General features: G+C 37.9%; 2 protein-coding genes and 1 pseudogene across 3 annotated transcripts; 2 read left to right on the top strand and 1 right to left on the bottom strand.

Annotated features, from left to right (window-relative positions):
* Positions 1-1,270: 1,270 nt before the first annotated feature.
* Positions 1,271-13,706, top strand: LOC107556682 (protein NLRC3-like). Of its 2 annotated transcripts, none has more exons than XM_016239853.1 (19): positions 1,271-1,506; positions 4,214-4,381; positions 5,499-5,759; positions 5,847-7,635; positions 7,816-7,902; positions 8,233-8,316; positions 8,482-8,565; positions 8,967-9,050; positions 9,130-9,213; positions 9,299-9,382; positions 9,461-9,544; positions 9,648-9,731; positions 9,972-10,055; positions 10,316-10,399; positions 11,574-11,657; positions 11,739-11,822; positions 12,382-12,465; positions 12,911-12,994; positions 13,241-13,706. In XM_016239853.1, the coding sequence occupies exons 2-19, from the start codon at positions 4,288-4,290 to the stop codon at positions 13,329-13,331; spliced, it is 3,414 nt and encodes a 1,137-aa protein (XP_016095339.1). In that variant the 5' UTR covers positions 1,271-1,506; positions 4,214-4,287; the 3' UTR covers positions 13,332-13,706. The 2 variants fall into 2 exon arrangements, with proteins under 2 accessions (XP_016095339.1, XP_016095337.1); XM_016239851.1 differs by having other exon boundaries at positions 4,214-4,387.
* Positions 13,707-14,222: 516 nt separating this feature from the next.
* Positions 14,223-18,324, bottom strand: LOC107556643 (clusterin-associated protein 1 homolog). Its single transcript, XM_016239777.1, has 9 exons — positions 18,287-18,324; positions 17,894-17,952; positions 17,612-17,723; positions 16,911-17,144; positions 16,027-16,168; positions 15,764-15,836; positions 15,590-15,691; positions 15,439-15,491; positions 14,223-14,466 (listed from the first exon to the last, which is right to left on the bottom strand). Exons 2-9 carry the CDS (start codon positions 17,913-17,915, stop codon positions 14,305-14,307), a joined length of 900 nt encoding a protein of 299 aa, XP_016095263.1. The 5' UTR covers positions 17,916-17,952; positions 18,287-18,324; the 3' UTR covers positions 14,223-14,304.
* Positions 18,325-18,802: 478 nt separating this feature from the next.
* Positions 18,803-27,775, top strand: LOC107556642 (WD repeat-containing protein 90-like; annotated as a pseudogene).
* The last annotated feature ends 124 nt before the right edge of the window (positions 27,776-27,899 follow it).

Here is a 27,899-nt window from a genome sequence, read left to right as displayed (position 1 = left end):
ACTCAAACAGAGAAAGTATCGAATGGAGGATGAAGATGAGGTCTGAGAGAAGTAGAGTAGCGAGAGCAAAGGTTAACAGATGCCAGTGAGACTTCCTGTGCTCAGAAACACACATGATGCTCCTGTGTGCTCCTGTGTTTGTGTGTTTGGAGACTCCAAATCTGAAGACCAACGAGATCAACGTGACTCAATCAACAGTGAGTATTCGCTTTCATCATCAAGCGTATTAGCTATATTTTATATTATATATATTATAAGGTGTTTGTCTTTAAACATTAGCCATATGGAGTTCATTGCTGGTTTTTTACCTTAAACCGCATAAACACATTTTATTACACCAAATACACAAAATAATGTTCTTTTTAGCAACATCATTTGACCCCTTTAATGATTGTGGAAGTCTTTTTTGCTCACCAAGGATGCATTTATTTGAACAAAAATACAGTAAAAACAGCAATATTTTGAAATATTATTACAATGTAAAATAACAGTTTTCTATTTGAATGTATTGTAAAATGTAATTTATTTCTCTGATGCAAAGCTGAATTTTCAGCATCATTACTCCAGTCTTCAGTGTCACGCGATCCTTCAGAAATCATTCTAATATGCTGATTCTTATTATTATCAGTGTTGAAAACTGTTGTGCTGCTTCATATTTTTGTGGAAACCATGAAACATTTTTTTAAGGATTCTTAGATGAATAGAAAGTTCAGAAGAACAGCATTTATTTGAAATAGAAATCTTTTGTAACCTTATAAATGTCTTTACTGTCACTTTTGTTCAATTTAATGCATCCTTGGCCCCAAACTAACCCCATATTTATGTATTTATTTATTTTTAGAGGTCTGAATCATTGTGTCTCATTTGTCAGTCAGATTCTCTCTTTTCTCTTCCTGTTCTTTAATCAGCACTTCCTGTCCTGTCTGTATCGGATGCATCTTCTTAAGGCAAAGGCACACATATAACAGCCTAAATTGACTTTTACTGTTTTTTTCCTGTATTGCATATGCATTTTTTCCACACATGCATGACCTCAGGCTGTCTGTGTTAATTTCACACAGCTGTACTCGTGTGAAAATACGTGTTCTTGTGTTGTGAGTATTTGCACAGTCCAGTGCTTTATGTAAAGCGAGCGTGTGGAAGCGTGTGCATGTGTATGTATGTGGTTTTGTGCACATAAAGACAGCATGTCAGACGATGCTACACGTCAAAAGTGCATCTGTGGCCTGCTGCACAGGAAGAGAAGGAGGTGCAACAGGAAGGATAGAAAGAGAGGGAAAGAAAAAGACAGACGGTGCATGACAGAGACACTCAAACAGAGAAAGTATCGAATGGAGGATGAAGATGAGGTCTGAGAGAAGTAGAGTAGCGAGAGCAAAGGTTAACAGATGCCAGTGAGACTTCCTGTGCTCAGAAACACACATGATGCTCCTGTGTGCTCCTGTGTTTGTGTGTTTGGAGACTCCAAATCTGAAGACCAACGAGATCAACGTGACTCAATCAACAGTGAGTATTCGCTTTCATCATCAAGCGTATTAGCTATATTTTATATTATATATATTATAAGGTGTTTGTCTTTAAACATTAGCCATATGGAGTTCATTGCTGGAGAAAGTCTATTCTTTGAAAACACAATCTTACAAAAATTTTTACCATGGTAAACATTGTTACATTAATTAATATTACTGTTGTAAAATTATAATATCATGTGTGCATTTTTTTGAAGAAAACTTTTTAGGTGCTGCCTCTGCAGCATATATCTTGGTGTTCTGGTATATGGTGTTCTGAGTGGTTACTAGGGTATTTAGGATGGTTGTTAGGGTAGTTACTGGGGTATTTAGGATGGTTGCTAGTGTATTCTGAGTGGTTACTAGGATAAAGGATGGTTGCTAAGGTATTCTGAGTGGTTACTAGGGTATTTAGGATGGTTGTTAGGGTATTTAGGGTGGTTACTGGGGTATTTAGGATGATTGTTAGGGTATTCTGAGTGGTTACTAGGATAAAGGATGATTGTTAGGGTATTCTGAGTGGTTACTAGGATAAAGGATGGTTGTTAATGTATTCTGAGTGGTTACTAGGGTATTTAGGATGGTTGCTAGTAGGGCTGGACGATATGGCCAATTAGTTATATCATTATATATTTCTTAATTTCGGTCGATACGATATCATTCCGATATCGATATGAACAGTATTAAAAAAGCCTCATAAAAACGGCCACAACAGATGTCTGTACCTACAAACTTATGAAAAATTAATTTGCGCGGGAAACACTGGTAATGTATATCGAAATATCGGAAATGTGTTTAAAAATCATATCACCGTTATTGAAAAAAATTATATTGCGATACATATTGATATTGAATTATTGTCCAGCCCTAGTTGCTAGTGTATTGGGTGGTTATTAGGGTATTTAGGATGGTTGCTAGTGTATTGAGTGGTTACTAGGGTATTTAGGATGGTTGCTAGGGTTTTCTGAGTGGTTACTAGGATGAAGGATGGTTGCTGGTGTATTCTGAGTGGTTGATAGGGTATTAACGATGGTTGCTAGGGTATTCTGAGTGGTTGCTAGGGTATTCTGAGTGGTTGATAGGGTGTTCTGGTTCTCTAGATTTAAAAGTAAATAATACTTTAGAATTGTCTATAATTATCATGGTAGATATTTGTAAGGGTTTAGTCAATCAGTTTAGGTCCTCTTTTATATAGAGACATAATGTATAGTATCTACTTTAACCCAACCATGGGAAAAATTTTTTTTGTTATATTTGTTATTAAAATACCACAAAGGAAGTGACATACTGTAGTTTGATGAGGTTTTGAGTATAACATGATATTGACACTGCTGTTCTGTTTTAGCGGGTCTGTTACTTACTGAACTTACAGTATGTGAACATTTACATCTTACATTGATTATGACTGTTTAAAAGTTTCAGGTCAGTATTATTATTATTATATATATATTTTTTTAAACACTTTTATTCAGCAAGGATGCATACATTGATCTAAAGTGACAATAAAGCATTTACTGTAAAGCATGTCCTTTTGAACTTTTTATTCATCAAAGAATCCTGAAAAAATGTATCATAGTTTCCACAAAAATATGAAGCAGCACAACTGTTTTCAACATTGATAATAATCAGAAATGTTTCTTGAGCAGCAAATCAGCATATTAGAATGATTTCTGAAGATCATGTGACACTGAAGACAGGAGTAATGATGCTGAAAATTCAGCTTTGCATCACAGCAATAAATTACATTTGAAAATATATTCAAATAGATAATGGTTATTTTAAATTGTAATAATATTTCACAATATTGCTGTTTCCATTGTATTTTTGATCAAATAAATGCAGCCTTGGTGAGACCTCCTTCAAAAACAAAATATACATTTTATAATAATTTATTAATAATTTATAATAATAATCTTTATACACACACACACACAATTCAATAAACCTTGTCCATGAATTAATTCATTCAGTGACTATAGCCTCCTTTTTCAAATTAACTGTCAGCTATATTTGATTATTACATGCTTATGAATATGAATGCAAATATGCTGCTAGCTCTTCTGAGTCTAGGCTACTCTGGCTCAAGCATGAGGTTTTCAGGGGGTTCTGCATTAACTTCATGCAGAATCAAACACTTGAAAACGTTCTGCTGACTGCACTCTTTCTTTCTGTCATATGGGACCCAAGAGAAGGTCAATGCTGCAGTTTCTACCTCCCCTGAACTCCTGATTGTTTTTTTTATTATTAATATCTTAATTGAGATGCAGGTTGCTTTGTCAATAGAAATAAGGGTTATTGTGGCATAAGCTTTTTTTCATAGTTTTCTTGATGCGACAGGCTTGTAAACTGTACCTCACATCTGTTTGGGAGGCTGTCATGCTGTAAGCATGGTAACACAGTGTTTGTTGATGCATGTGGGTAATGAGGTTCAGACCTGATTTCCAGAGAACTGAGATGTGCTCCTCTGGACCTTTCTCTACATATATTATTCAAGAAGATTTGAAGACATCTAACTGTGTTCAGACTTAAAAAGAAAGTTAAATCACTCTGTGATAAGTGTTAGAAAGCATGTCCACATTTCATAAAGTGCAAAATATACATCTAGAAGAAAACGTGAGCATTGCTTGTCTGTGAGCTATGATGGTGACTGTATCCGTTTGACTGATGTGTGCTGCTGATGCTTGCATTGTCTGTCTGTGTTACAGGCAAATGGATCCCACTGAATGACACTGAGGGTCTGACACACACGCAGCTGGACACGCTTTCCTAGTGCTCTGGGATGGATAGACATTCCCATATCCCATGGCAGGAGTACTGCTACCTGGATCTGAAGTCCAATGCTCAAAAACAAGAGACTAGCAAAAGGATGGAAGGTAGATGTGCAAAGCCCAAACACATCACATTTAATTTATATTTTAATTAATATTTTTTATATAGTGAAGCAGTATAGATTTATTACCGTTTCTCAGTTATCAGCCATATTAGCCATTAATATTAAATATTAAAGTATACATGCAACTTTAGATACATGTGACAGTGCATAAAAATTACAAAAAACTAAAAGGTTTAACATTTTTTGTTTTTAATGTTGTAAAATTGTTATATACATGTATTTATAAATATATTTGGTATTTAATATTTTTATATGACAAAGAAATATTGATTTTTAATCAAGCCATTAATATAAAAAATATTAAAATATGCATGCAACCTTAGCAGATCTATGTGTGCCTGTGCATAAAAATGACACTAAAATGTGTACTTTAGTTTTTAGGGTTGTCATTTTTTTATATATTTTTATTTTCAATTATTGAATTTTTTAAATATAAATTAGTATTATAGATTTATAATACTAACCATTTTTTGGTTATCAGCTGTTAATATTAAATATGAAAATGTATAAATATACAAATATATATATTCACAATTTTAAATAATTATGATTAATAAAAATATTTATCAGTACTGCCCAGAAATTCAGTATCTGTGTATCCCTAATTTTACAATTTTATGCATTTCTTATGCTGCGTTCAAGTCCTCCTGGGACGTTCGTACTTACGAGTTGACAAGTCGTAATTACGACGTCAGGTGCGTTCAAGTCAGTTTAGTCGGCACAAGATGGCGGTGTACCTTCTTTTAATAAATTACAAGAAAATACAAGAGGGTCTGCATTTTTTTACTTGGATTTCAGCTGCGTAACAAGAACATGACCAATTTAAGTTTCTAGGACAACTAAACTATCAATTTAAACAAAAATTTATCGTCAACTACAAACACTGCATCCATCGATTCCGCCATGTTTCTCATTGTCACGCCCCCAACTCGGAAACTCTGGGCTTAAAGAAAAATTTTTTCTTTAAGCCCACTCGTTTCCCACTCGTAATAACGACTTTGTGGTGGCGTTCATGTGCGTTCAATTCGTAAATATGATCTATCCCACATGACTTGAACGCACTAAATGATATGTTTGTGTATGTGTTTGTTCCTCAGATCCCGGGTGGTTACGCAGACACCAGACATTGTTGCAACGGTTCTTATCCACCTCCATTTTGGTAAATGTGGTCCATCACATGAGAAAGGCAAACCTGCTTAGTGCACAGGAGGCGGGGCTTATCCAGGAAATAGGGTCTTTGAAGGATAAAGTGCACTTATTGGTTGAGTTACTGTCTGTCACTGATCCACATGGCGCCGCCCTTCAGGCTTATCTTCAAGGTTCACACCTGACTGAGTTCAACCTTATAACTGTACATGGTAAGTGTGTGTGTGATTAATTTATTATTATTTTCTGCTTATCATTTTTTATGCCAGAGTTTGTTACTTCTCTCTTTCCCTCCGCAGACTCTGTGGTTCGACCTTATAAAGATGCTCTCCTTCAGCGACTCAAAGAAGATGAAAATTCATCGTTGCAAGTCGCTGGTAACTCCAATTCCACTTTACTCCTCATAGAGTGCGTATCTGACCTTCAGCAGCGAGAACACGACCTTGTACAGGTGTTAGTCAACAGAGGGGCGGGGCCTCTTCACGGTCGAGCGTTGGGATTGGACAAGCTGATTACTCCTTTGACGAGAGTTAGCACCGTCCCTCGTGTGACGCTGACGATTGGCGTGGCCGGCAGCGGGAAGAGTCGAATGGTCCGCCGTTTCATCCAGCTATGGAGCGCCAGTCAGATCTATCCAGAGCTGAGTCTCGCAATCCCCATTGCATGCTGGGAATTGAGCAGTTTCGATCGGCTATCGGTCGAGCGCTTGCTGCGATTGTATGTTCCGTATGATAATGTGGACGTAATTATATTTAACGAATCCTGCAAAGTGTTGCTCATTTTGGACGGATTGGAAGAATTTCGCCAGTCGCTGGATTTCGCAGATGCCCCACCCACTAGTGATCCTCGTCGCGAAATTCCTGTGTCGGACCTTATTGCAAACATTGTACGAGGTAACCTGTTGCCAGGGGCAACGCTCTGGCTTTTGTCAAGGCCTGGCACTGGGGCGAAAGTTCCGGCGGGATTGGTCGATCGCGTGACAGAAGCCCCGCCTCTTTCCCAAACGCAAATAAAGGATTATATTAATCACTGTATTACAAACACGCTAGATGTGTATTCGTTATCCCAGGAGAGCTCACCGTCTCAAACGAACACACCCGAGGATGTCTCCTCCCAAGTGTGGACTTACCTGAATTCCCAGAAACCATTGCTCATTTTGTCTTCTGTGCCGGCGGTTTGCCACATTATCATAACTACGCTGTCGCGCCTTCTAAAGTTAGAGTCAGATGCCACGCCCCTTCCTAGAACATTAACAGAAGTCTACGCCCACTACTGTTGGCCACACCTCTCAGGATCAGAAGCACCCAGTGGAAGCATCAGGAAGCCACTTAGCACTCTGGGTCGTCTTGCTTTTTATAGCCTCTTACGACGACGGTATACGTTCAGCGAGACTGAATTACGAACTTACGGCGTCGATGTACCACCTCAGGGCGGGACTCTCGGCTGCCGCATCCTCCAGCGCAGGCAAAGCTGGTCGTCCGATAGCATGGCGTGGCAGTTCACGCACACGTCCGTGCAGGAGTTCGTGGGGGCGCTCTTTTACTACGTTTCGTTGAGGCGTGGGATGTTTGATCTGTTCTCTGAAAGTGCCGTTTCCTGGCCTCGCATTGGCTTCCACAGCCACTACCGTGCTGCGCTGCAGAAAACCAACCAATCAGACGCTGCAGCGCAAGGCAACCTCGACCTCTTTATGCGCTTCCTGTCAGGGCTGCTGTCTCCGGCGGCCGGCACTTTGCTAGGCGGTTCGTTGGGCGTTGGGCACGAGGAGCAGGTGACCCAGCGCACAACAGCGACAACTTTGCTTCAGAACGCGGTGACCGGGACTGCAGGCGACGCCGTCAGTATGCGCAGTGTCACCATGGTAATGTGTCTGGCGGAGCTGCAGCAGGGGGAGTGGCTACGATCTGTAGAGGACGATCTCGTTAACTGCAGCCTGCGGGGGAAGCTGAAGGGCGGAGTTTGTGCTGTGCTCGCCTACTTGTTGCAAGTATCAGACGCGTGTACTGAAGAGACACAATTGTCCAACTGCCTAGACTCCTCCTCCTTGAAGAGGCTCCTCCCACAGCTGCTGTACTGCAGTAAGCTCAGGTAAAACGTGCATGTTTATACTAAAAATGCCAAAACTCTATAGTACAAAGTTAGTCTATACAGTTTGAGTGCTATATTTAAAGACTTCTACAGATTTGTTAAACCTAAGTTTAAGTTATTTTCTTGCAAATCTCTTGTGTATCCTGTTAACCGTTACATATATATGTGTGTGTTATGCAGAATGGAAAACAATGAATTTAAGGAAGGCACCATGGAGCTGTTGGGAAGTCTGCTGAGTGCCAAAGAGTGCCATATTCAGATGCTCAGGTACAGACACACATTAATGTTTCTTGAGCTGAAAATCAGCATATTAGAATGATTTCTGAAGCATCATGTGACACTGAAGACTGGAGTAATGATGCTGAAAATACAGCTGCGCATCACAGGAATAAATTACATCCTAAAATATAGTCAAATAGATAATGGTTATTTTAAATTGTAATAATATTTCACAATATTGCTGTTTTTACTGTAATTTTGGTGAAATAAATGCAGCCTTGGTGAGCATAAGAGCCTTGCAGACCCCAAACTTTTGAATGGTAGTATGTTTTATTACAGCCTTTAACTTGTTTAACTCTCTTTCTTTCTCTTTTGTAGTCTGGCTGATAACTCCATAAGCAGTAAAGGCATTAAACCGCTCAGTCGGGCTCTACTCGTCAACCGAACTCTCACAAGCCTGGAGTCAGTGACTTTTTTATTAATATAATAATTTTTTTGTATTTTCACTAGCAGTTATTAATATAATGCAAACTAATCTGATGTATTTTTCTGTGCCTTTGATCCTTATAATCCGAATCAACAAGAGAAATTAAGGATGCTAAATAAAATTGATCTCTTTTGTCTTAGTCTCCGTGGCAACAACATTGGCGCCAAGGGAGCAAAGACGTTGTGCGAGGCCCTAAAAATGAACCAGGTCCTTGTGTCAGTCAAGTAAGTTTTGATAAACCATTATAGAATTGTTACACTAAACAATTTTTTTTATATTATAATATTTATAATGCATAAAATTTATTTATTTATTCATATTATTTATTTATTTAAAAAATAATCTAATTAATACTTTTTTCTTATTTAAGATCTAATAAGGTCCTTGTGTCAGTCAAGTGAATTCATAATAATAAATATAACATAATAAAATTGTTACAGCTGTCATTTAAAAAAAAAATATATCATTTATAAAAATGTATGTATTCATTTTATTTACTTATAAAATGTTTTTTATATATTTCAAATTGAATACATTCATGTAATAAATCTTTAATCAATCATTTGATTTAATGTGTTCATGCTTGCGTGCACATAAATGAGCATATGTGTGTTTATTTATGTAGTCTGCAGAATAACCACATAGAGGATGAAGGAGCGCGTGCGCTGGCGGAGGTTCTTCAATCAAACCGAAAGCTCACCACACTGAAGTGAGTCTGTGTTTTACTGTGTGTGTGTGTGTGTGTACTTCAACAGAGCATCATAAACACAATTTTTCATGCATTGCAGCGTTCAAAAGAATGGCATCGGGCCAGAAGGAGTGAAAAAAATCGGAGAAGCCCTTACAAAGAATCAAACTCTACAAGATTTCAAGTAAGAATCTGAAGTGTCAGCTCAAAATCTAATCACATTCAACACTCTACTGAAAATAATTCTGTCCGTATGAATGTAACTGCAGTGTCTCCAGCAATCATTTGGGTGATTTGGGAACAGTAGCTCTGGCTCAGGCTCTTATGGTCAACCACATACTCCACAGGCTCAGGTAAAACAGTGATTTCATTACAAATATCCAATCGATGAATATGAATGAACTTCTGACCTGTCTCTCTCACTTGTTCAGTCTTCAGAGTAACTCAGTGAGTGACAGAGGCATTAAAGCTCTCTCACACGCTCTTCAGTCAAACCGAGGTCTCAGCTGTCTGAAGTATGTCAACACGCGTCAATGCCAAACACCATAGTATTAAACTATTTAAACGTATGTTCTGGCTAAGAAATAATACTGACTTTGTGTGTCTGTTTGATGGCAGTCTAAGGGAGAATTCAATAGGAATCGCTGGAGCCAAAGACATCGCCAAAGCCTTAAAAGTCAACACTTGTCTTAGAGAACTCGAGTAAGTACACACAAAATACATGCTTAATTAGTCAAAATGAACACATACCATTGTCTTTTACTGTTTTTATATAAAGCTAATTAAGACTAAAAATAATGTACGTATATATATTTTTTCCACATATCTATATTATAAATACTATAAATATTTTACTATTATAAATATTGTAAATGGTTATACCTGAATGTATTACAAATCATTTATCAGTGTTTTTTTTGTGTTTGTGTGTGTGTGTTCAAGTCTGACTGCTAATCTTCTTCATGATGAGGGAGTGACGGCCATCGCTGAAGCCATGAGGGTCAACAGAGCCATCACCTCCTTACAGTGAGAGAACACACATATTCTCACATACACACTCATGGAACAACACAAAACACATGTATACATACACTTTTAAATGAACCTACAAATACATTTAAGACAAAAGAGATGAACTAATGAGAACCTTAAAGATGACTCTTGGTCAGGTAATGACATCATTAAGGTCAGGATGTGATGTCATCCAAGGTCATATTTATCACAATGACTTAATGTGAAGGTGTTGACTTTAGAAATCCGTTTGACACTTACTGTGTTTGTTTCAGTCTCCAGTGGAACTTCATAAAGGCTGGAGCCGCCAAAGCTTTAGCACAGTCTCTCATGAGCAACACCTGCATTCAGCTGCTGGAGTAAGAACATCTACATCCTCATGCAACTCTATCAGTCCTCTCCTGCGTAAAATCATCTCCACAGATCACTGCCATATTGTTGATTTCTCATTGACACCATATTTTAAAAAAAAAAGCAAAAAGTTCTTCAAAGCTGCTTTGAAGCACTTTTGGTTCTGGATCTTTCCTTCCACTCTTAAAAATAAAGGTTCCAAAAGGGGTTTTTAACAGTGATGCCATATCATTATTATGGGTTCCCCAAAGAACATTTCTTAAAATAACCATTTAAAAGTTTAAAAGAACTTTTTTGAAAGTTTTACAAGTCTAAAGAACCTTTGTCCAATGGAAAGGTTCCATGGATGTTAAAGGTTCTGTATGGAACCACCTTTATTTTTAAGAGTGTATTTTATTGGCATCCATGGTTACATGAAGAATCTTTAAGGTTCTTCATAGTGGAAAAATTCTTTCGATTTTAAAAATGCTCTTCACACTAAGAAAAAAATCTTTTAGGAATTGTTCACTGAAAGATTCTCTGGGGAGCCAAACATGGTTCTTTTGGGAAGTCGTGGCCTAATGGTTACAGAGTCAGACTCATAACCCAAAGGTTGTGGGTTCGAGTCTCATACCGGCAGGGATTGTAGGTGGGGGGGAGTGAATGTACAGCGCTCTCTCCCACCTTCAATACCACGACTGAGGTGCCCTTGAGCAAGGCACCGAACCCCCAACTGCTCCCCGGGCGCCGCAGCATAAATGGCTGCCCACTGCTCCGGGTGTGTGTTCACGGTGTGTGTGTGTTCACTGCTGTGTGTGTGCACTTTGGATGGGTAAATGCAGAGCACTAATTCCGAGTATGGGTCACCATACTTGGCCACATGTCACGTCACTTTCACTTTTCACTTTCACTTATGGCATTACTGTGAAAACATCCTTTTTGAACCTTTATTTTTAGGAATGTACAGGTTCTTCAGATCTGTGTTTTGGTTTTTGGGTCCTTTAAAACTCTACAACATACAAGGTTTACTAAAGAACTAGAGAATGAAATGCTCTTGGTGTAACTTTTTAGCTCTCTAATGCATCAGACTGTCGGGTACTTATTGGAATGAACCTTTAGTTTTAAAAAGTGCATGTCTCAGGTTCATTGTAATATAGTGATATCTGTATCATGAATGATCAGCGTTGTGTGTTTCTCTGTCAGTCTGCAGGAGAACGCTCTGGGTGATAACGGAGTCATTGCTCTGGCCTGTGCTCTGAGGTCAAACTCTTCTCTCAGTGTGCTCTAGTGAGTCTCACTTCAGTTCATTATCATGTGACTATTTGCTAAAGTCAGTTGTGTCTGACCTTGCTCATGTGTGTTGTGAAGTCTTCAGGGTGTATCAGCGGGTAAATCAGGGGCCGTAGCACTAGCTGATGCTCTGGTGGTCAACGAAAGCCTTCATACACTAGAGTAAGTCTCTTATGCTCACCCAGGCTGCATTTATTTGGTCAAAAATACAGTAAAATCCTGAAATATTTTCACAATATTAAACTGTTTTCTATGTGAATATCTGTTCAAATGCTATTTATTCCTGTGATGCAAAGCTGAATTTTCAGCATCATTACTCCAGTCTTCAGTGTCACATGATCCTTCAGAAATCATTCTAATATGCTGATTTGCTGCTCAAATACATTTCTGATTATTATCAATGTTGAGAACAGTTGTGCTGCTTCATATTGTTATGGAAACCATGATATATTTATTTTCCATGATTCTTTGATGAATAAAATGTTAAAAACAACAGCCTTTATTTGAAATAGAAATCTTTTGTAAATGTCTTTACTGTCACTTTTGGTCAATTTCATGCATCTTCTCTAAATAAAATTATTAATTTCTTTAAAAAAACATGACCCCAAACCTTTGAACAGAAACATAATTTTTGCATACAACTAGAAGAAAAAAGAAACACTGTTGACACGGTGTATGATAAACTCTCTTTAAAAACTCAATATTGATCATTTTTGTTTAGTCTGCGTGGAAACTCCATTGGGATGGAAGGCGCGAAGGCGTTTTCCAGCTCTCTGAAGAACAACAGGAGCTTGAGAAGTCTGAAGTACGTATACAGACCACATTATTTTCACTATACGTTCCTAGAACCTATCAAAGCATATCTGAGAGATGTTATTGAAGCTGTTTTGCCACAAAATGAATGTGAGCTTTGAAAAAATGTGGCTGGGTTCCAGAATTGTAATCAGTTTTGAACATTTGCAAAATGTACAATGTAGAAAAAAAGTGAATTTTCTATGCGAATATATTTTAAACTCTAATTTATTCCTGTGATGCGCAGCTGAATTTCCAGCATCATTACTCCAGTCTTCAGTGTCACATGATCTTCAGAAATCATTCTAATATGCTGATTTGCTGCTCAAGAAACATTTCTGATTCTTATTTTTGTGGAAACATACATTTGTTTCAGGATTCAATTACACAACTAAGAGCATTTCTGTGCTCAAAACAGAACATGAATGTTGAAACGGTGTATTTGCGTGTGTTTGTAGTCTACAGGAGAATTCTCTGGGCATGGATGGAGCGATCTTCATCGCTACTGCGCTGAGAGGAAACCATCAGCTCACCTACATCAAGTCAGTCTGTGTGTGTGTGTAGGTCTATGTGTGAACCGCCTTCTGTCTGTGAGAGGTTCAACCAGTGTGTCACGGTTGCGTGGCACATGTGGTGAATGCTTTTGCCCTGGCTGTGGTTGTGATTCTGAACATTGATCATTTAAATTTGCAGTCAATGGCACATTTCACCTCAGCGTGATTGATCCTGTGTGAGATTCATCTGCGACGTGTGTCAAAGTGTGCTATGATTTCCTATTTCTGCTTCAGTCTCCAGGGTAACGGCATCGGGGAGTCAGGGGCAAAGGTTGTCTCAGACGCCATCAAAGCTGGTGCACCGGATTGTGTGGTGGATATCTAGCACACGCACAAACACAACATGTTTATTTAGAGCCTTATTCATGTAAATATTTCTGAAGTTTATGTATTAAAGTTGTGTAATAATAAATGTTTATTTTATAAAAACAGAACTGACAAAGATGTTGCCTTAATAAAACACATCATACAGCAATTTTGCTGAACTTTCATTCAGATGAATTCAAATAACTGAGAATTTTAACGGCAATTAAACAGGCGTCTACACTTGAATACATATGAGAAGGTATAATCATATATACTGGAAATTACATTTTATTTACAGATATTTCCATGTCATGAAAAAAACATTTAATGTGAATTGTCACATTCAGTTTGATGCAGCTATTTACATAAGAATTGAAGTCTATTAACCTTTTTGGAAAGCAAATGCATGATTATTTAAAGGAACAGTTCACCCAAAATTGAAACTTTGATGAAATTTTACTCATCCTCAGGCCATCCAAGCTGTAGATGTGTTTGTTTCTTCATGGAAACAGATTTGGAGAAATGTAGTGTTACATCACTTGCTCACCAATGTATCCTCAACAGTGAATGGGTGCCATCAGAACGAGAGTCCAAACAGCTGATAAAAACATCACAATAATCCACAAGTAATCCACAGCACTCCAGTCCATCAGTTGATGTCTTATGAAGTGAAAAACAACATGTTTGTAAGAAATAATAAATGATAAATCCATCATTGAGGCGTTTTAACTTTGAACCGTTGCTTCCAGCTAAAATACGAGTGGTGTGGATTACTTGTGGATTATTGTGATGTTTTTATCAGCTGTTTGGACTCTCATTCTGACGGCACCCATTCACTGCAGAGCATCCATTGGTGAACAAGTAATGTAATGCTACATTTCTCCAAATGAAGAAACAAACTCATCTACATCTTGGACGGCCTGAGGTTCAGAAATGTTCCGAATATTAAAATTTTTGGGTGAACTATTCCTTTAATGAATGCTGGTTGCATGTTAAAAATCATTATCGCTCTCCTCAAGGATTTGTGGGTGCAGCGATCGGTTTGAGCGTCCGAGTTTGGCAGAGGAGCCCTCCAGACCCTCATTCAGATCCTCGTTTTCCTCTTCCTCCTCATCTTCCTCACCATCGTCTACATCAATCTCACTATCCACTGACTGCAAACCAAAGCACATTGTGAAATTAAGAATTATCATAATTTGTTATTACAGAACCACCAGTTGTTCACACTCATACACACGCACGTCAGTGTTATTGTTAACTAAAGCTAAAACTATTAAAGATTATTTTTCATAATTGAAAAAAAAAAAGCTGAATAAAAGAAAATATAAAATTGGATGAAAAATTTTAATGTAAAATTAGAAAAGTTTCCTTGGCTACTAATTAAAATAAAATAAGTTTAAATACTAAAATGACTAAAACTAAAATAAAAATAAAGCTAAACAGAAATGTTTAAAAAACATGACACGCACAACAAAATAAAATGAAAACTGACAATAAAAGCTAAATTAAAAAAAATAATAGCATAATAATAATACTAAAATAACACTGACGCACACACCACCTTTCTTCTCTTTTTCTTCCGGCCGCTGATAGATGGACTCGTTCCTTTACTCTGGGCTTGAAGAACGAGTGCAGAGGAAGAGAAAGAGAGATGGAGTGAATGAAATGAGAGTTGGCGGCATATATACTGAGAAAAGAAAACGAAAGCACAGTCACTGTAGATAAAGTTATACACAGTCATGGAGGAAAAACATGGAAACGTGAAGAAAGAAAGCCTAGGAAACCAAGATCGTCTTAATAATATGAAAACTCTGAAGAATATCACAGAAGAAATGATATTGATATGTTGGTTCAGTGTTGTTAACTAAAACTAATTTTCGGTAATTGAAATGAAGCTGAAATACAAAAATGAGAAATCTTGCCTTGGCAACTAACTGAAATACGTCTAAATTGAAGTATTAAAATTACTAAAACCAAAACTGAAAAACTAAAAAATTCTAAAGCTTTATCTAAAATGAAAATGAAAACTGAAAATATAAAAATAAAAGCTAATCCAAAATATTCCTAAATAATATTATATAAATAATAATAAAATGACATTGTTTTAGTTGAATCCGTGTTTTTACCTCATCACTGTCTCCAGCCCTCATACTGCCAATGAATCGAGCGCCACCTCGACCTGCAGCGGAAACAAGAAGAATCAGATACTTGCATATGTCACACGTGTGAGCGCGGCTGCAGATTATGTAGAGCTTCATGCTGAACTTCTGCCATCACCTGATATCTGTGCGTGTCGTGGTCTGGGCTGCTGTCCCTCATCGATGTCGCTGTCAGATCCTTCATCCTCTGGTATGTCCACATCTGAGTCTTCATCTCTTGCTGCAGAGGAGGAGAACGCATAAGAGATCTTTGACAAATGTGTTCAAATGTGTGTGTGTATGTGTGACCAACCTCCACTCCTCATGAGGCTCTTCTCCTCCTCTTTTAATTTGTTTTGTCTCATTTTCATTGCCATCTCTGCTTCCTGAAAGACAAAAACAGGTGAATTTGGGTGAAATAAGACAGAAAACATGCTCTTGATAGCTTTCATGAGATTAATTCGTTGTTGTCGTTAGTTTTTTTGTATTTTTAGCTAGATGAATTAATGATATGGTTTAGGTATAGGCCTCATACGAGCACCAGAGAGAAGTTCGGATGCATTGCACTGATTGTACCTCGAAGCGTTCCTGCTCTGCTCTGTGATAGTCATCTAGCTGCTGCTCCAGGAAGCTCACGTTACGGAATTTCTCCACGTATGTCTGGTACTGCTTCTGCAAGTCCTCCTCGATCTTCTCATATTCATCTATAAACGCTGGACTACATAATATATGTTTGTGCATTATTTAAATTTTTTTGCATCTAAAGCATATTATCGTTAACTAAAACTAAAAAGCCATAAAAAAAAACTTGAGCATTAAAGGGGTCATATGATGCAATTTCAATGTTTCCTTTCTCTTTGGAGTGTTACAAGCTCTTGGTGCATAAAGAAGATCTGTAAAGTTGCAAAGACTAAAGTCTCAAATCCAAGATTCTTTATAAACGTTAAGAGTCAGCCACACCTACCTAAAACGGCTCGTTCTAACACGCCCCCACATGTCTACGTCACGATGTGGGAAGATTTGCATAACGCCGCCCAAATGTTCACGCAAAGAAAGAAGGCGTAACTTTTATTCTCGCTGTAGTATTGTTGTTGCCGCCGCCATGTCATGAAGGCACTGTGTGCTTCGTTGTGAAAGCGAAACTACTTTGTTTGGTCTTCCAAAAGAGGACGATATCGCTTCGTAAAGCTTGAGCTGATCCGTGCTGGTCACTGAGGAAATAATTAAACGCACAAAATAATGTTCTTTTTAGCAACATCATATGACCCCTTTATTTCAAATACAATAATATATTTAATGTAGTTGAAGTACTAAAATAACTAAATAACCTTAATAAAAACTATATAAACATAGTTAAAACCTATTTAAAATTATTAAAGCACAACCAGAAAATATAAAAATAGAATTTAATTCAATATTTGAACAAAAACTATAATAGTTTATCAATGGTACTAGCTCACCGCAAGCTCTGTAGAGTTTGAAAGCGTTTCTGGTTTCTCTCCAGGTCCTGTTTCTTCTTCTCGATTTTGGCCTCCAGGCTAGCCTCATCTGACGATACGTTACTGAGCAGATCCTTTGTCATTTGGATGCCCTCCTGAAAACAGACAAGCAAACACATATTCAGATGCCATTCAAGGCCCAAAATAACATCACAATCCTCCAAAGACGTTCCTCCATCTCCTCCTGTTCCTTTGCTTGGTAAATAATTCAAGCACGCCGCTCGTTGAATGCACTAAAATCATCCTTTTCAAGAACGGACCTGAAACAGAATGTGACTTTGAGTTCTTGCACCCCTCTAGAGACTTTCATAACAAACATTCAAAGAACATTTCTGCAGCATTTAGGGTATTTCTCAGTACAGAGTTTCTTTCAGTTTTAGAATACTAAAGCAGCGGTTCTCAACCAGGGGGCCTCAAGATGAGTTATGAGTAAGACAAAACAAGCATTAAAATCAGCGACAACAAAAATCAAGATATTAAAACTGACATCATATTTATTATTTCATTCATTTCCTCAACTGTGATTTTTATTGAAGGACCAGCATTTTCATGGTCTTGGGAAACCTTGATATATGAAGGAATTTTGCACAATCAGCTTGTAACACTCCAAAGAGAAAGGAAAACTTGAAATCGCATCATATGACCCCTTTAATATATCTTACCTCTTAACAAGCCAGATGAGGATTTCAGCTACTAAAGGGAAGTTAGGAGATCTGAAGTTCTCCATGGAGATGAGACGAGGGTAGCCGAGCGCTCGCATCATCTCTGTAAAATCTACATATCCATAACATACTGGAAGTGTTCAAATAATATTCATACACCTTTTTCATGCATGCATTAGCATAAGCTTTATCCTCTACTGAAATAGTATCTAATTACAAAACAACTCTTCGATTTTATGATGCACATACTAAAATTATAATGGTCCTTTTCGGTTCACTTACTTCTCAGATCTCTAAAAGACATGATTTCTGATTTTATATTCAGTAAACACAACGTTCACCTGTTAGACAAAAAGAAAAATGACACATTCCACTAAAAGCGATAGATTTGAGTTGCTAATGCACTTACTAAGGCTTCAAATCTAATTGAAAGCGAACGTCTCTCAACAGCTATGCATTAATATATGAATAACTTCATGTTCAAGGACAAATATATTAATTACAAGTCACATCAGAATACAGCAGTTAAGCTAGTTTGATAGATAAAGATCATCGTCCCGTCTCAAAATCCTGTCCACATACTGGTAATCGATCATTATAACAAACTGCTACTGTTTTAGTCGTGAATCATGTCAAATAAAAACGATAATTAGCATAAAATAGCGGAATTCTTGCCTTGCGTGAGCGTCTGTTGCTGTGCTTGTCACTATGGCAGCCATAAGGAGCTACGGGAGCCCAATAAGAACAAACAACATTGTAAATGGGAAACGCGTATACAGAGGGGATGTCCGTCTGAAAATTACGTTCTTGGAAATTACATTATTATTTGGTACCCAGGTATTTAATATTAATAACAATTGTTTCAACACTTATCCAATGGAATGCATGATAAAAGACCCCCCCCCCCAGATATTTATATAGAAAATATTCAAACAACATCTACAATATACAATAAACAGTTAATTCACAAAATAGGACATTTTATATTTGTATTATTTCCTCAATTTTCTCAAAAGCTGTACGTTCTGTGACTTTGAGGGAAAATGTCCACAGTTTCACATATCGCCTGTCCATTTCTGTAGATGAAATTTCCCCCATAATGATTAAAACGCGCATATAGATCAAATAAAATCAGCTTTGTCTGCGTTGTCTGTCTTTCGATGATTCGCAGTTTTGGCGGGAGACGTAGCTATGGGTTTGTGCGTGAAGACGTGCGTCTTACGTCATGCCGTTCGAACGCGTCGCGGCGTCGGTCTCTGCAGCGCGATTCAACAACAACAACAACAACATAACAAACTCACAGACCTCAAAAACCCACACAACAGCGACCAAAACCGAAAATTAAACTCTGTACGACAATAAACTGAGGTGTTGCGATGGAGAACATCTTTCTGGACACTTAGGAGACGGAGGTCAATTAATTCCTGGTAGTTTGAGAGAGCTGCAGTCCGTTAGCTGTCAACAGGTGAATCAGATCTGTGAAGTAAACAGTGTCATCCAGAGGTAAGGTTACAACAGCTATGAAAACGCTTCCCTAAATGAGTAATAGCATCTGAAATGGACCTGGACTGAGTTAATATGTTCGTTAAAAGATGGTATATACAGTACAGCCCAGTATGGACAATATACAATGCAGTGTAATACAATTTGAAATGTACAGTGCAGTACAGTACACATTTTATACCATACACAAGGGGTTTTCAATCTTATAGATGTCATGCACCCCCTAATATTTAAATGCAGCTGTGTTTTCAGGTAGTAAGACTCCATTTATACTGTGAAAAATGAATACAAATTTTATAATTATTATAAATATGTGCAAGTTGTTATTATTATTATAATTTATTATTAAACTTATTATTGAGTTATTTTGACATTTTTACACTGTTTTTCTAATCTCACAGTGCTTTTACAGCACACATACAGAGTGGGGTGTATCTAAAATAAACATACAGCAGTGATTGATGAGCCTCAATCTCTCCATCAGCTCTGTGGCAGCGGCCGTACGTGAACATCTTCGAACACATGAAGATAGAAGAATGGAAGAATGCCAGCAAAGAGGGAGATGTCACCACATACATGGTAGGAGGTTTGTTCCTTTCTCATAAAATTTAAATTAAGTGTGCTCCATTCAGGATTGAGCCGATCACAGGAAGGATACGATCACCGATAACGATATTTTTGAAGCCTTCTTTTTATCATGTAGAATTATTTATAGTGATGCTCCAATCAGGATTTTTACAGACAGTCATTCAGGGCCTGAATTTCATTTTTGAAAATGGGAGGAATTCCCCTCTTAGGTGACTCTTGTGAGGATTTAATTTAATTTGACATTTAAAAAAAAATACATAATTATCTCACCTAAATGTTTGATCATGCAGTGCATTTTTGTTTTTACAATGGGGCAATTGTTGCACAATAGCTTACACTCAGCACAAGCCTGATTTGGCCTTATGTGTGTGCTCTTTGAGTGTACATGAGTGCACCGTCTCTAGGAGAGCGCACGAGTGCTGATTGCTTTAAACACTGGCAAGACTTAAAAAGAAATGCAAGTTATAAACTTTAGTGACGATGTGACACTGCCTCGATTGTGCAAGTGACAATTCCTTTGTCAACTGTGCAGCGTGCAGCTCGCTTATAGTGCAGATGCAATGTGTGGTGATTTGAAGCCATTTGCACATTTTGAGAGTTTGTTTGTAAATTTCACACTGTTTGTGAAATTGCGTCTCACAGAAAGTTTTCAAATTACTTTGTAAGTTATAAAACAAAGAAATATGAATTGTACCTCACCTTCAGTATTATAATAATTTTTTTTTTTTTTAGAGACGGTGCTGTTACATGTCATGCCAAACCTCTCACGGCAGGTGCATTGTCAGCTTGAAACTGGTTAATGAGATCGGTCTTCATTGAGACAGCCAATCAAACTTCCCAAAGCGATTAGCGGCCGATAGCGATCGGTAGCCGATCAATCGGAGCATCCGATTTGGCCACAGCCATATCACCCTGTAGCCCAAGACTGGTTGCCCACTGAAGCTAAGCAGGGCTGAGCCTGGTCAGTACCTGGATGGGAGACCTCCTGGGAAAACTAGGTTGCTGTTGGAATAGGTGTTAGTGAGACCAGCAGGGGGTCCTCACCCTGTGGTCTGTGTGGGTCTTTTGGATGAGACGTTAAACTGAGCTCCTGACTCTCTGTGGTCATTAAAAATCCCATGGCACTTCTCGTAAAGTGTAGGGGTGTAACCCCGGTGTCCTGGCCAAATTGCCCCCCTGGCCCTTGTCAATCATGACCTCCTAATAATCCCCAACCACTTGATTGGCTCTATGACTCTCTCTCCTCTCCACCTGTAGAGTACTGGCGCCGTTGTCCTGTGGCTGCCGTCGCATCATCCAAGTGGATGCTGCACACTGGTGGTGGTTGAGGAGAGACCCCCCCCCCCCACACATGATTGTAAAGCGCTTTGGGTGTACAACAATACACAATAAAGCACTATATAAATGCATCATTCTTTCTTTCTTTCTTTCTTTCATCCCTAATTAATTACAATATGATGTTGTTGCTGCAGAGGATTCTCGTTAGCATTCAGTTTTTGTATGCATGTATTTTTCATGTTGATTTGTTTATTGGTAGGATAAGACCCTGAAATGTTCTGTGTTCCGGATCCGCAACAATACACAATAAAGCACTATATAAATGCATCATTCTTTCTTTCTTTCTTTCATCCCTAATTAATTACAATATGATGTTGTTGCTGCAGAGGATTCTCGTTAGCATTCAGTTTTTGTATGCATGTATTTTTCATGTTGATTTGTTTATTGGTAGGATAAGACCCTGAAATGTTCTGTGTTCCGGATCCGTGGCTCCATACCGGCCAGTAACTACATCCTGCTGCCCAAAACCAGCAGCCAGTCTCTGGGTCTCACCGGCCGGTACCTTTACCTGCTGTTCAGACCCAGTCCAAACAAACACTTCATTGTGCACCTGGACATCGCTGCTGAGGTGAAAAATGTAGTTGTTATTTTTATGCATAGCTTTGTAATGATACAGACTTTCATGTACATCTCTGTTCTGCAAATAATGTCTTGTGATGATTTTTCTTTTGATTTATCACTCTCTGTTGCTTTGTTCATCATTCAGGAGGGTCAGGTGATCCGTGTGTCGTTCTCTAACATGTTCAAAGAGTTCAAGTCCACGGCGACATGGCTGCAGTTCCCTTTTCTGTGTGGAGCTGCACACGGTTCAGTGTATGAGAATACAGCCAGTACTGCTAAACAAGGTATCTCACACTTGCCATTTTTTATGATGTTTTCTACATGCAGGAAGCGTTTTTTTGTGGTTACTGATTGATAACTTGTGCATTTCAAGTTTAGTGGGCCCATCGCTGCCAAACACGAGTTGGACGTGCTTGACAATGGATCTACGTTACGTGCTCTCGATTTTCCTCAACAGAACCCACAGTCACCTTAAGAGCGTCAAACTCTGTGCCAATATGTCTGTTAAAAACTTCATCACCAGTGATCTGCTGTTTGACCCCGGTACAGTTTGATCTTGATCGTGCAAACCATCTCCCAGGTTTGTCAGCAGTAAGAGTGGTCACATCCTGGAGATCGACTATGTTGCCGTGGCGATAAAAAACATCAGGAGGCTTCTTCCAGCTCAGGAGACCCACAGCCACCAAAGGAAACAGACCTTTAGCACAGGTGAGAATTTGTGTTTTGTGAGCAGCACAAGTTTGATCTTGGCTCATATCATACCTGATTACATATCCCACTGTTTGTTTCCTGCCTCCTTCATGTGCTTGTCAATATGTGTCAAAAAGGCCTTAAAACAAATTTTTATTTCTCTTTAGACACCTCACAATTCAATTCAATGTAAAATTTGATTCAGGGAATCCAAACTAATCCTTAATTCATCCCAGTTTTTCTGCAACATTAAATTGAATTAAATAATAAAAAAATAATACATTTAAATAATAATTAATCATAATATTTTTCTCATCATGTTTTAAAATATCAGCATCTAAACACACACATAGTCCACTGGAAGAATGCAGAACAGTTTAAATTGAATTAAATTAAATTAATATAATACAATTAAATAAGTAAAGATGTAGTTTGCATGGTGGAATTAATTATTTGTATTAATTATTATTGATGCTCAGCATGTTTAAAAGATCAGCACAATAATAATAGCAATATTCTGTTTTATTTTTTTCTTTAAAAGTTAATTAAAAATAGAAAAATAATTTAAATGAAAATATTTTTTAACACTTGTTTTATTATTATTATTATTATTTCATCTCTATAGCCACTTTTTAATCATGATTGAGAACTATAATAAATTGTTATTTGAATATTTTTTTATTTATTGTTATTCAAATATATTGACCGTATTATAAATGTGTTTTCAGGTGCCAGTATTGCAGTGAACAGCATCAGTGTGTGTGATGAATTCTGTGTTACTGGTTACGAGCATGGATTCATGTGTCTGTGGCCTCTTGACTTCTCATCGGTTTTCTTGGAGGCGGGTCGGTACTCTCCTGTCAGTCGCTTTCACAACCAATTATCTTGCTTAAAACTAACTCTATGAATCACTGAGATTTTGGTATGTTCGTAGAGCACGAGGGGCCTATCAGTTGGTGTGTGTGTCCTCGGACGGCTCAAGAGTTCTAGCAGCCACAACCACAGGGAATCTTGGGTATCTGGATGTCAGTAGCCGCGGTTACCGTACACTCATGAGGTCACACACGGCGAGTGTTTTGGGCTGTAGTGTGGACGGCGTTAGAAGGCGGGTCACCACAGTGTCCAGAGACAGCACTTTACGGGTGTGGGACATGGACACCATGCAACAGGTCAGTTATGGGAATGTTTATCATTAAAACATGAATGCACACACAAATGCATGCTTTCACATGCTGGTGGCTGCACATAGACGCCAGACATGGACTGATATTACAATAAAGCAATCTCTTATTCATCTTATAGCTCTATGATTTTGTCTCTGATGATGATGAAAGTCCCTGTTCAGTTGCGTTCCATCCCAGCATGCCTCTCTTCACTTGTGGATCGAGCTCTGGAACTGTCAGAGTGTTTGATATCCAAACATCAAGCCTAATTGCCCAGCACAGGTACATACACACTCTCAAACACTTCACACATCAACACTTTTTTACACTCTGTGTAATGTTTGTACTTCTACTAATGATACTAAACACATACACTACCGTTCAAAAGTTTGAGGTCAGTAAGGTGTATCCACAAAAATATGAAGCAGCACAACTGTTTTCAACATTGATTAATGAAAACAGTTACTTTAAATTATAATAATATTTCACAATATTACTGTTTTTACTGTATTTCTGATCAAATAAATGCAGCCTTGGTGAGCATCAAGATTAAAACATTTTACCGACCCCTAGCTTTTAGAAGATAGTGTAACTTGGCTAATGGAATCATGGCTAATAATCTTTCTCTGATCGCCAGTCAAACTCTTGAGTATCAAATTCATTTTCCTTTGCAGTTAATTATTGTTTAATTGTGTCTCTGTATGTTTCTCTGTATGGCAGAGCTGTGAGTGTGTGTGTTGGTCGTCTCCGAGGGGTGTGTATGAGCCCAGCGGGCGTGTGTGTGTTGCGGGCGCTTACAGTGACGGGACTGTGAGGATCTTCAGTCTGGAGTCGACCGAGATGGAGCTGAAACTACAACCTCAGCCTGTGTCTGTGTGCGCTGCAGTACTCGCACTACGGTGCGTGAGAGTGTGTGTGAGTCCTTTGTGTCTATGTGAGCGTTTGTGTGTTTTTGTTCACTATATGGATGTGTGTGTGGATGTGTAGGTCACGTGCAGTTGTCTGGTGGTCGTGATGGTCTCATTACTGTCAGCAGTCCTGTCACTGGAGTCACTGTACGCACCATCCGTGACCACAAGGGGGCGCCCATAACTACAGTGCAGTGCACCAGCAAACAGGTTTGTGCTTCTGTGTGTTTGTTTTTGTGGTTTTGTTTTGCAAGGCAAATGACTCAACATTGTGTGTGATGTGGAATTGTGGGCCATTCCTAGAAAGTATTCGGACACTGAAGTCACGCTTAAAAATACATGAGTTTAAAGAAAAGATACTGCAGCATTTGAGACCAAAATATACAGATATTCAATGGCATTGTCAAATTTTAAGTGTAACTTAAGTGTCCAAATACTTACAGGGTAAGTTATAATGCAATTGAAATAAAACTGAAATTGCAAAATAGCTTATTGCAAAGGCTGATTATTGCAAATTTAAAGAAATAAATATATGTGCTGCGTGTTTCAGAGTGAAGCGTGGCACTGTGTTCTTTTACACACAAACAGCTCACATTGGTTTAACATTTGAACATGAAGAGAACACAGCTGTAAACATTAATATTGATAACATAAAATAATGATTTTTTTTTTCAAATATGCTATTTATTTACATTACAATAGTAAAATTGCTTATTTTGTTTAATATTGTTATTTAGTAATAGTAATAATATTATAATGAATAACCAAATATTATTATTATTGTCATCATTATTTTATTACTATTAATAATAATAATTAGTCATATTGATATATCTATTTTTTCTTAAATACGAATTTGTTTTATTTTACAGTGAAATATTACAATAGTAATATTTATTATTTTATTATTTATTTTATTATTATTTAGTAATAATAGCAATAATAATTATTTATTATTGTTATTAATTATAGTAATTTTTGTTGGCCAAAATTTTTGTTTAATATTTTTATTTAGTAATAATATGTATAATAAATAATAATACATTTTTGTTGTTGTTGTTATTATTAATAATAAATATAACAATAATAATAATAAATCTGGTCATATTGATCTAAATAATCATTTTTGGCCAGATTGTGCAGCCCTACAAACAAGCCCAGCAAACCTGGAGCACATTTTTATCGCATTTTAAATTTTTATCTGAAAAATCATCCAGTTCTTGCTAAATGATTGAATGTTTGTGTGCTGATATAAATGTCTTCTAGTATAAGGAGTTTGGTCTGGAGGGAAATGAGCTCTGGTTGGCTGTAAGTGCAGACAGGCGTGTCAGCATCTGGGCAGCTGATTGGACGAAGGAGAAATGCGAGCTGCTTGATTGGCTGACGTTTCCAGCGCCCAGCCCACCAGAGGTGATTGATATTAGGCCAATAAATATGCTCTGAACTTGTTTGTATATTATGTACACTTGAGCTGCTCTGATCATTCACATGTGTTTATTGCAGTTGAAAAGACTAAGAAGTAGCCACTTTATCTTTTTAATCAGGATGCACTGGCACTACCACCCAGTTTAGCAGCGTTCAGCCCCAGCGAGAGAGGAACGGTGGTTTATACCGGCTACGCTGTGGAAAAAGAGATCATCTTTTACTGCCTTTACAAAAAACAGGTACTCAAACACTCTCTCTCGGCCTTTATAACCATGACTGTCTACCTCATTTTTCTCTCCACTCAATTTTATCGGCCAATTAAAGTCATCCTGTGAGAATGTAAGATGATATATGGGTTTTGTTTTGTAGGTTTTGAGGACGATCTCTCTGGCTGATTGGGCGCTCTGTCTCAGTCTCTGCTCAACTGGAAGGCTGATCGCTGTTGGATCAAACCGTTAGTGCGCTGTTATGCTTTAAAACATGAAAGTACCGTATTGGCCCGAATATAAGACGACCCTGATTATAAGACGACCCCTCTTTTTCCAGATGTACCTTTTGGAAAAAGGCTTTTTAAAAAACAAATCTTGTTTTTTTCTCAGTAAAACACATTTTGTCTTCAATTATTTTCATATTGCATATCTTTCCTATTTTAATTTTTGTTTTGAAAGTATGGTAAAAACTGGTCAAATGTACCAACAATCACATAAAAAAAAATATACACTTTAAAAAAAAAAAAACAGGTAGCCCATATTAATTAGGACATTTAGGCTATCCGTCTAATAGTAGCCTACCAAAATCTTATTAACAGTAGAAGTTAAATCTTACTGTAGTCTTCAAATCTGGGTACTGTCTTACGTTTTAAAATCACAAAGGGAGTTTGGTCCCATCAGGCTAACGTGACAGTCACGACTCGTGCAGCTGTAAGCTTTTCTTTCTCTTTTGTTTTTACTCGCGATCTTTACAACACGCATTACATTACGTATTTCATGGCACACTGGTTTAATGCGTATTTGGCACCACCTATTGTTGTGGGTGTATTATTGACATGTCAAAGTCTAGACCCTGAATATAAGACGATCGTGTTTTTTCAGATGTATTTCCAAGAAAAAAACATCGTCTTATATTCGGGTGACCCATACTCAGAATTAGTGCTCTGCATTTATCCCATCCAAAGTGCACACACACAGCAGTGAACACACACACACCGTGAACACACACCCAGAGCAGTGGGCAGCCATTTTTGCTGCGGCGCCCGGGGAGCAGTTGGGGGTTCAGTGCCTTGCTCAAGGGCACCTCAGTCGTGGTATTGATGGTGGGAGAGAGCGCTGTACATTCACTCCCCCCACCTACAATCCCTGCCGGTACGAGACTCGAACCCACAACCTTTGGGTTACGAGTTCAACTCTCTAACCATTAGGCCACGACTTCCCTCTATTGGGGGGCCACGACTTCCCTCTATTGGGGGGCGACGACAATACGGTAATGTGTTTGTGAGTTATATAGTCATGTAATGGTGATGCTTTGTGTTTCAGAGCGTGTCCTGAAGCTGATTCATTCGTCCAGCGGGTGTTTTCAGGATTTCATGTCTCAGAGTGACTCGGTTCACGTGTGCAGCTTCAGCTGGTCTGGATCTCAGCTCTTCACTGCTGCTCATAATGAGCTCTTACTGTGGACTGTACACGGATTATAATGCTGACACATCAACACTAACGCTGCGGTCGGGGGTTTGATAGTTTGGTCCCTCTCAGTTTGGATTGCAGTAGTTACTGTGGTGTCAGATTTATTATTATTATATTAATATAATATTATTATTATAGTCGAAACGTTGCATTGATGTAGCAGAGCAGTTTTGGTATATTTTGCATCCAGTTAGCATGACTTGAGGTTTTATTATTTGGGGGGTTTTGTAATCTTTTTAATATTTTTGATACACTGTTTAAAATGATTTTGCTTGTAAGAAATACCCTGAAATTGTTCTGCCCGTTGATCCTCAGAAATAAATAAGTCTCATAAAATCTCTGAAGTGCTCATGTTTGCATTAAATAAAGCTATTACAGTTCCAGTAAAACAGAACCTGATTTGTTAACACTTACAATAACTTTATTTAATGCC

This window comes from Sinocyclocheilus grahami, unplaced genomic scaffold (assembly GCF_001515645.1).
Source record: "Sinocyclocheilus grahami isolate Dianchi unplaced genomic scaffold, SAMN03320097.WGS_v1.1 scaffold575.1, whole genome shotgun sequence".
In the NCBI taxonomy this organism is placed as follows: domain Eukaryota; kingdom Metazoa; phylum Chordata; class Actinopteri; order Cypriniformes; family Cyprinidae; genus Sinocyclocheilus; species Sinocyclocheilus grahami.
The sequence above is the reverse complement of the archived record's forward strand: the minus strand, read 5'-3'. Positions and strand labels throughout refer to the sequence as shown.